Here is a 10517-nt window from a genome sequence, read left to right as displayed (position 1 = left end):
CAGAAACAGATAATCAAAACAGAAACGAGCTACTTGACTAAAACACACGTGCAAGTCAGAGACTATCCACTGACCGTTACCAACTACAACGAAACTCACTCCCTCAAACCACTAATATCGGAACAACTAAAGCAACGGACACCACCTCACCCTTCTATAAAACCAATCCCAAATAACCTAGAAAGACAGGTGACAGAATCCATTCTAATTTATTATTCTCATCTCTCATACTTTGTATACTTACTTGAGCGTCGGAGTGCTTTTTGCAGGTGCTCCCGCCGCCGTGTTTCATCGCGCCGAGGTCATTTTTGGAAACTACCTCTCAGACAACGTATAACTCTACCAGGAGCTAAGCAACCTCGTCGGAGACACATACCTCGGTTGACTCGAACGGAACATCTGGCGCCCACCGTGGGGCCCGAAAGTTAATCTAACCCCACTGCTTTCTACCATACTCCATTTTCTTTCTTTTTTACACAGGGTTTCTCAACCTTCTAGCATGGCCGATAATGGAGTCCCTCAGCTCACTCAGGCCGAGCTCTTGGCACAAATGGCTGAATTACAAGCTGAAGTAAGGAGACTCACCGAACTATCCACTCAAAACAGCGTTAACAAGTGTGAGGAGAACGGTTCCAAAGGAAAGAGCAACGCAGACCTACTAAGTGTCAACCCACCAAAAGAGAAGCTGACCTTGGACAACCCTTTCTCCGAAGAGATTACTAATTACCAGATGCCTAAACACTTCACACTGCCTTCCTCACTTGAGCCATACAAGGGGATTGGTGACCCCCGGGCTCATATTAAGAAATTTCAATCTATGATGTTCTTTAATGGTCCTAATAACGAACATGTTCTTTGCAGAGCTTTCCCTACCTATCTCGACGGCGCAACCCTACTTTGGTTTTCAAAATTACCTGCAGGATCAATCTCTTCTTTCGAGGAGTTGGCGAAATCCTTCATAGACTACTTCGCAGCAGCACGGATATACGTGCATGGATCAGACTACCTCGGCACCATCCGCCAAGGTCCCCAAGAAAGCCTGAAGGACTACCTAACCAGGTTCGCAGAAGCAACAATGGAAATACCCGACCTAGATCCCGCCGTCCACCTGCACGCCATAAAGGCAGGACTCCGACCTGGAAAATTCACGGAAACAATTGCGGTAACAAAGCCAAAGACATTGGAAGAATTCCGAGAAAGGGCGGCAGGACAGATGGAGATTGAAGAGCTCTGTGAAACCGAAAAAACGAAGAAGAGACAACCTAAGAGAGATGATGAGAAGGCCACAAAATCGGCAAATGTCAAGGACCTCAAAAGGCCCTTCAGGCTAACCCCGAAATTTGACAATTACACCAAGTTTAACACAAGGAGGGAAAGGATAATCAAAGAGATACTTAACGCCAAAATTATAAAACCGCCAGCAAGAGCTGGGAGTTATCAAGACCAGAGATTCGTCGATAAGAGCAAGCACTGTGCCTTTCACCAAAAATACGGCCACACAACCGACGAATGCGTAATAGCCAAAGACCTACTAGAAAGATTGGCTCGGCAAGGCCTCCTAGACAAATACATTGAAGGAAGGAAGCATAAAGAGGGTGATAGAGAAGAGCGCCAACAGACCTCGGGAAGCAAAGAAACCAACAAATGGTCAACTAACACGCCACCCAAGGGGATCATAAACACCATATCGGGAGGATTCGCCGGGGGTGGAGAAACAATTTCGGCAAGAAAGCGTAGCTACCGCGCAATGCTCACAATAGAAGGAACAACACCACATAGCAACAAGGACGCTTCAGACCTAGAAATCGTTTTCAATCAGAAGGACATATGCTCGGCCGCGCCACACACAGACGACCCAGTGGTAATTTCTATCCAAACAGGCGAGTTATTGGTAAGAAAAGTCCTCCTGGACCCAAGTAGTAATGCTGATGTTTTGTTTTACACCACCTTTCTAAAAATGAAAATATCTGAAAAACTTATACAACCTTCATCCGGAGAATTGGTCGGATTCTCTGGAGAAAGAGTACCAATAAAGGGCTACATATGGTTGAAGACAATGATGGAAAACCACCCATTGTCACGAACCGTCGACATACAATACCTTATACTTGACTGCCCTAGCCCTTATAATATCATTCTCGGAAGACCTGCTCTGAACATGTTCAGGGCAGTAGTTTCAACCTTTCATCTATGTGTAAAATTCCAGACACATGACGGAAAGATAGCGACACTACATTCAGACCGACAACAAGCTCGGAAATGTTACAACGCAAGCCTAAGAAGGTCGGCTCCAAGGCTAGAATTCCAGCAAGAAGTCAAAGCAATCCATAACGCAACTGAGATACTGTCCTTGGCAGAGCTTGATCCCCGGGAGGACACCCAAGAAAGACTGCAACCAGCAGACGAGCTTTAGAAAATCCCACTAACAGAGAAGCCAGAACAGTTCACATACATCGGCCAGGCACTGCAAGAAAAGGAAAGGTCAGAACTCGTAAAAGTATTACAAGACAACGCCGACCTATTTGCCTGGACTCCGGCGGACATGCCAGGAATAAATCCGAACATCATCTGTCATAAGCTCGAGACAAACAAAGCAAGCCGACCTATAGCTCAGAAAAAGAGGAATCTCGGAGCAGATAAATCAAAGGCAGCACTGGAAGAAACCGAAAAGCTCCTCAAAGCCAACTTCATTAAAGAAATTAGATTCACTACATGGCTCTCGAACGTGGTAATGGTAAGGAAAAACTCAGGTAAATGGCGCATGTGCGTCGATTTCACAGATTTAAATAAAGCATGCCCTAAGGATGTTTATCCTCTACCATGCATCGATAAACTCGTAGACAGTGCATCAGGTTTCAAAAGTTTGAGCTTCATGGATGCATACTCTGGTTACAACCAGATACTCATGCATCCAGAAGACCAAAGTAAAACCGCATTTATAACCGAACACGGAAATTTTTGTTATAGAGTAATGCCATTTGGCCTAAAGAATGCAGGTGCGACATACCAGAGACTAATGGACAATGTGTTCCATCATCAGATAGGTCGGAACATGGAAATCTATGTGGATGATATGGTCGCCAAGACCACTCATGAGAAATCACATTGCGATGATCTTAAAGAGATATTTGAGCAAGTCCGAGCATACAGAATGAGGCTCAACCCAGAAAAATGTGCTTTTGGGGTACGAGGAGGCAATTCCTCGGATTCATGCTAACATCGCGAGGAATAGAGGCAAACCCGGAAAAATGTGAGGCCATACTCAACATGGCGAGCCCCAAAACAGTAAAAGAAGTACAACAGCTAGCAGGAAAAGTAGCAGCACTATCTCGGTTCCTACCATCAGCATCAAGCCGATCATATCATTTCTTCCAGACAATAACAAAGAACAAGAAGTTTCTATGGACGGAAGAATGTGAAAAAGCATTCACTGAGCTCAAAGTTATTTTATCATCACCTCCAGTACTGCAAAGACATGAAATCGGCAAGCCCTTATACTTATACCTATCTGTTTCCAAGCACTCTATAAGCTCGGCTTTAGTGATCGAATCAGGAAAAGCACAACAACTAGTATACTTCGTCAGTAGAGTCATGCAGCCAACAGAACAAAGGTACCCAAAAATAGAACAGCTAGCTTTAGCGCTTGTAACGACGGCGAGAAGACTTAGACATTACTTTCAAAGCCACACAATAATAGTACGAACAAACCAACCATTACGACAAATACTAACAAAGCCGGAATTAGCTGGACGACTGACCAAATGGTCCATAGAGCTCTCAGAATTCGATATCCAGTTTCAACCAAGATCGGCACTAAAAGCACAAATCCTAGCCGACTTCTTATCAGAACTAACCTCGGCTGAACACAGCAAGTACTGGGAGTTACATGTAGATGGAGCATCCAGCCGAGGAGGAAGCGGAGCCGGAGTAATTCTGAAAGAAGGAGAAAACGTAGTGGCCGAGCAGTCGCTACAGTTCCACTTCCCAGCAAGCAACAACCAGGCCGAATATGAAGCCCTCATAGCCGGACTCAAGCTCGCCCTCAACCTCCAGATACAAAGCCTGACAGCACATTGTGATTCCCTCTTGGTAGTACAACAAATCCGAGGGGAATATCAGGTAAAAGATCCCTTGCTAAAGCGATACTGGCTGATAGCAAAGGATCTTATTTCGAAGTTTAGTTCATTCACCATTTTACATGTGCATAGGGAAAAGAACATTAGAGCCGACGTATTATCTAAACTTGTTGCCACTAGGGCAGACACACAAACATCAGCACTAACACAGCTGACACTTAAAAAACCCAGCATTGAACTTATATCTATAACAAACATTAACCATCTCCATGAATGGAGAACACCTTTTCTTGAGTACATCAATACAGGTACCGTGCCTAAAAACGAGCTTAATCCACAACACTTCAGACGAAGAGCAAGTCTATATACAAGTGTGGCGGGGGAACTGTACAAGCGCGGCATCTCACAACCATTGCTAAAATGCCTGAACACCGAGGAGGCGAGAGAGGTAATGGACGAAGTACATGAGGGCGTATGTGGAAACCACATCGGAGGAAGAGCCCTAGCCGCAAAAATCATCCGAACAGGATACTTTTGGCCGACCATGAAAAGAGATTGCATAGCAAAAGTCAAGACATGCGACAGATGCCAAAAGCATGAAGCCATTTCTACAAAGCCAGCCGAACTATTGCACAGCATGGAGGTAAGCTGGCCTTTTCAAAGATGGGGACTTGATATCCTCGGCCCATTTCTAGTAGCACCAGGTCAGGTAAAATTTCTTTTAGTGTCAATTGACTACTTCTCAAAATGGATAGAAGCACAACCTTTAGCAAAGATAACAGCCGAAAAAGTAAGATCTTTTATATGGAAAAACATAATATGCCGATTTGAAATACCAAAGGAAATAATATCAGATAATGGTAGGCAATTTACCGATAATAAACTCGGCTCATTTTTGAACAATTTTAATATACAGCACTATTTTAGCTCGGTCGAACACCCGCAAACCAATGGGCAGGCCGAAGCTGCTAACCGAGTTATATTGCAGGCAATAAAGAGAAAACTTGACAATGTGAAGGGTGAATGGGCCGAGCTAATCCCAGAGGTATTATGGAGCTACAATACAACAATACAAACAACCACAGGCGAAACACCTTTCAAGCTGGTATACGGGTCAGAGGCACTAATTCCAGTAGAGGTCGGAACACCCACAATCAGATCCGAACTATATGACGAACAAAACAACACTCTTATAAGAAGCGCCGAGCTTGACCTCGTCGAAGAAGACAGGGATATCGCAGCAATCAAACAAAGAGCCATGAAACAATTGGCCGCAAGAAGACACAATAGCAAAGTCGTCCCGAGAACTTTCTCAGAAGACGACCTTGTCCTCAAGCGAACTGAAGATGCAAGACGACCTCCTTCACATGGCAAGCTCGCCGCAAACTGGGAGGGACCTTTCCGAATAGCAAAAGTACTCGAAATGGGGGCTTATCAACTCCAGACACTACAGGGCAACCTAGTGTCAGGGAACTGGAATGTTTTCTCGTTGAAAATGTATAGGTCATAAATTGTACAATTAGCGGATGAAGGCACTCTTTTTCCCCCTTAGAGCTTTTCTCCCAAAACAAAAAGGGTTTTGCCTAAGGAAGGGTTTTAACGAGGCCGGACGCCCAATATATCCAAATTATCGAAATTGTTTCTATCAAGTGAATCTAAGCCTAACGAACAAAATACAAAAGGGAATTACGTATACAAAATCACAAGAAAGTGATAACATTAACTTGGCCTAACCTCGGCCAGAGCAAAACAAGTTCAAAATAGCAAACGAAACAAGAAGACCAAACCTCGGTCAAACAAAAGAAAACAGTCAATGATACATATCCAAAACATAAACAAACTAAGAGGGAGGAGCGTTTTCATCATGCTCCTCCACAGTACCATCTACAACCAACTTCCCACCAACTACTATCTTAGTCATATCAAGCTGATCACTGTCAAAATCTGGTGCCAATACAGCGATCTGACTTACAGCTCGTTCAAATCCATAAGAAAACATCTCCATACCATTCTCCTCCAGCTCATGGACACGGGAAGTAAGACGACCTTTAGCCACATCACCCTCCTTAACTTTGGTTTGCAGAAGACGAATCTGATCTCTTAAGCGAGTAACCTCCTCCTCAAACTCCTTTGCCTTGGCCACAGCACTTATAACAACATCTTCCTTTTCCTTAGCGGCCCTCTCCAAATTAGCAATCTTCATGGTGTACGACTTCTCCAGATCAGCAACCTTGTTCACAGCCGCCTGCTGCTCAGCGCCGATGAATTCGGTGGTACGACCAACACACATTAGGCGAGAAGCAACAATCTAGGCAAATTTGAAATAAAAAATAAAAATCAAAAGACAAACCAAAAAGCTATAAAAAAGTTCGGACCATAGCAAACATTACCTGAACAAATTTACCAAGAGATTCCACACTAATACGACGAGTCATCAACATGTCACCAGGATATTGAGACACTTTATCAGAAAGATCAGCAAAGTCAAATTGGTCACTCCACAGAGAATGCGAACCAGAACCAGGGATGAAACTATGAAGTTTCTTTTGCCGATCAAAAGCAACCCTACCACCTCCAGCAACCTCCCTGGTCTCCTCCGAGATCACCTCCACAGAGTTTTCAGCATCATCCCTTTTCCTTTTGATAGAAGACGCCGCTTGAGCCGCAGATTGAGCAGCATCGCCACCCACTTCATTCACGGCCGCAGAGGCATCAGTAAGCTTCTCCTTCTTCTTCTTCAGAAAAGACTGAAGACGTGACGGATCAAGAAGAGGAACTCGCCCACCTGCACAGAAACAAAAAGATCAGAATAAATGAAACATACGAAAAACAAACACAGAACATTCAAGAAAGTACCTAAATACGTTCTCAAACCCTCCATATCACCAGAGTCATGATAGTGAAGAAGATCAGGAATAGACAGACACTCCCCACCAGCAAAACTCTCTACCAAAAAGTCCAACAAACGCTCTTCTTCCTCACTTCGCTCCACAGCCTCAAGTATCTGACAGGGTTCCGAGCACCAGTACAGGGGGAACCTCTCTATCAATTCATCATCAAGATAAAAAGGATATTCGGACTCTGCTGTTCTCACTTTAACAAACAAGGATTTGAAGTTTTTGAAGGAAGACTTATAAAGAAGAAAGAGAGAACGACCAGGGTAACTACTCAAACATACCCACAACCCCTTTCTTACCCCTTTCGCTTGAAACAAAGAAAAAAATACAGCAAGAGAGCAGGGAACAGAGAGAAAGCTCATTAAACACTGGAAGGCACGCAGGAAAGCCCACGAATTGGGATGCAACTGTGAAGGCGCGCAATTTAACTGGGTCAATACGTCGCATTCAAATGCCAAAAATGGAAACTTTACATGAAGTTCAACAAGGCAAAGAGTATAAAAGTAAAAATATTGCCAATCTCCCCTCCTTTCACAAACCCTATCCTCACTAGAGCATGGGAGGAACTCAACAACAACATTCGACCCTCTCTTCACGACATTCAAACCCCGAATCTCACCCATAGAGTCAGAATTAACAAATGAGGAGGAACGGGTCCTCACGTCATCATGCACCCAATAATACGGATTGGCCTTGTCATCTTCCACAACCTTCTCTTTATCTCTCGCCATTTCAGAAGAAAGAACAGTGAAAGAAAAAGAAATTACAGAGAAAAGGACAAACCTTTGGAAGTCATAGCAAGAGTCAGCTACTAGGAAGAATTTGAAACAGCAGTTCCCGAAACAATGAAAAATTATTGCAAGCCCACTAACTTAGTGGGTAACTTAAATCTCATCCACTAAAAGACATGGAAAACCCAAACGGCAAGGGAACGCATTAAAAGCGGGCACGTTTTGCAAGAGAAGAAACGATGGTCTTCAAAGGTCACCCAAAATTCTTCTAAATATCATTTGGATAAAAAACCACGAACGAAAAGACAAAATAAGCTCGCCTACCATTTGCACACAATGCCAGCCGACCTTGGGGGTTATGACGTGTACCCCGATAAGCTCGGATTTCTTATCAACATCAGTAACCGACCATAAATCACGGAAACAGATAATCAAAACAGAAACGAGCTACTTGACTAAAACACACGTGCAAGTCAGAGACTATCCATTGACCGTTACCAACTACAACGAAACTCACTCCCTCAAACCACTAATATCGGAACAACTAAAGCAACGGACACCACCTCACCCTTCTATAAAACCAATCCCAAATAACCCAGAAAGACAGGTGACAGAATCCATTCTAATTTATTATTCTCATCTCTCATACTTTATATACTTACTTGAGCGTCGGAGTGCTTTTTGCAGGTGCTCCCGCCGCCGTGTTTCATCGCGCCGAGGTCATTTTTGGAAACTACCTCTTAGACAACATATAACTCTACCAGGAGCTAAGCAACCTCGTCGGAGACACATACCTCGGTTGACTCGAACGGAATAGAATCAATAATAATTAGTGAAAAAAGTACAAAATTCAAATATGATATATTACACAATGATCACCACAGTTAGGCATTATTATGTATAACATATTATGAGTCTACATTCTAAAGCAACTCAAATCAGAAACAACAAAGATATAATAGTGATACAAACAACAGCTATGGTGGCAACAATTGAACCTTGATCAAGTGATTTCTGTAAACTTGTTTTTGAAAAATGCTGGTAAGCCAAATACACTGCAATCAATAATGAAATGATAGCACCTCTTTTTGTGTCCCTGACATAGACAATAACATTGAATCGTTTTATGAAAAAGAGACCTCATAAGTCATAAGGGAAAAGGATGACTAAGAGAAGTGCTAGAAATGGTTATCCAAAATAATAGATGTGATTATTATATGGTTATGTAAACCGTTTTACACTGTTAGTGCATCAAAATTAAACTCCTAATTATTAGTAAGATTTTATTAGAATAATTAAATATTTTCACAATAGTATAATCGATTTTCAATTAACACTAAAAATTAATTATCACTGTATTTTTATATTTTTATTTATACTTTAAATATAAATGTTTAATCATATTCATATTTTAATAATAAGTTTAATTATTCCGCCAGTTCTTATTGTTTTATCAAATTTTAATTATATTTCTATATTTTTTTTAATTGGATATCTATACCTTATCAAATTGTATAATTAAGTTCCTAATGTGACAAAAATTTAGAATTAACAAAATATTACGTTAAATAAAATAGAATATTCAGTCAAGTGTTAGGCATATTTGTTTTGTTTAACAGATTATTTTGTTAATTCTAGTAGAGATTTAATTATAAAATCTGATTTGTTATAGAAACTCAATTGAAAAAAAATATAAGAATTTAATTAAAAATTTCGCAAAACTATAGAAATCGATAAAATAATTAAATCTTAATAATATATAATAATATATAATAGCAAAACATAAATTTTGGTATCTAATTTTATTTTTCAATATTGTCCTTAATAAAAAGTATTATTATCATTTTCAAAACACTGATGGTTGCCTTGCCCTCTCTCCATATATATTCTACCGTTACTCCAATTTTAAAACTTATGCTTTAATGATTTTATGCTCTGAAAAGTTTAAGTTTAAGTTAGAATTAACGTCATCAAATTAATAATTCTATATTTAATTTCACAAATTAAATGATAATTTAATTGATATAGTATTTTAATTTTTTTTTAATTATATATTATATAAATATAGTTGGTCATTATATATTGTATAACTATATGTTATTTCTGGCTCTTATATTATTTTAAAGAATTATATTTTATATTAATTTTTTAAACATTAAAAATTCTGATAATGATTTTTTAGATATTAATGTGTCAAATGATGATTTTTAAAATGCTCTATTTTACATTCATAAGTTTATTTGAATTCAAATAGGAATATTTTATTATTGACATTTATGTTAAAGCCTGAACTCATGTGCTCTTATTGCATTCCAACAAGGTATGCCATCAGGCTCTTGTGTTCTTTTGCTATTTTATGTGCTAATTATTATATATATTATATACATACACAACTGAATTATTTTATATTTATTTAATTTAATTTTAGTTTTATACTCATTTTTAATTTATAATTCTTTAGAATTTATACCATTATTAAAATAAGTATTAAATATTTTAATATTTACATTTACATATTAACATGTTAGTAAAGATATTTATTTTAAACTTTTTTAGAGTATTGAGTTAAGTAGTAGGTCTTCGAAAATTTCGACTTAGGACTAATAGGGATATATAAACATCACTATTAAATTTCACATAATAAATTAATAGAGGGATATAACGTGTCCACCGTTTTACTATCGTGCATGGAGAACTAAATTGGTACTTTATTTTTCAAGAGCTAATTAATCTGAAGTCAAAAACTTTAAAGACCTAATTGTCACTTTACTCATTTTTTACTATTTTTTATTTTTTATTTACGTAGGACCGGT

General features: G+C 39.7%; 1 protein-coding gene across 1 annotated transcript; it reads left to right on the top strand.

Moving 5' to 3' along the window:
- Positions 1-499: 499 nt before the first annotated feature.
- On the top strand, positions 500-2413 carry LOC112778015 (uncharacterized). Its single transcript, XM_025822385.1, has one exon. It carries the CDS (start codon positions 500-502, stop codon positions 2411-2413), a length of 1914 nt encoding a protein of 637 aa, XP_025678170.1.
- Positions 2414-10517: the final 8104 nt, after the last annotated feature.

The sequence above is a fragment of the Arachis hypogaea genome, chromosome 19 (assembly GCF_003086295.3).
Source record: "Arachis hypogaea cultivar Tifrunner chromosome 19, arahy.Tifrunner.gnm2.J5K5, whole genome shotgun sequence".
Taxonomy (NCBI): domain Eukaryota; kingdom Viridiplantae; phylum Streptophyta; class Magnoliopsida; order Fabales; family Fabaceae; genus Arachis; species Arachis hypogaea.
The sequence above is the reverse complement of the archived record's forward strand: the minus strand, read 5'-3'. Positions and strand labels throughout refer to the sequence as shown.

What these genes read in the sequence shown, in the direction of transcription:
- LOC112778015 (XM_025822385.1), top strand. Translation starts at nt 500, where the DNA reads ATGGCCGATAATGGAGTCCCTCAGCTCACTCAGGCCGAGCTCTTGGCA.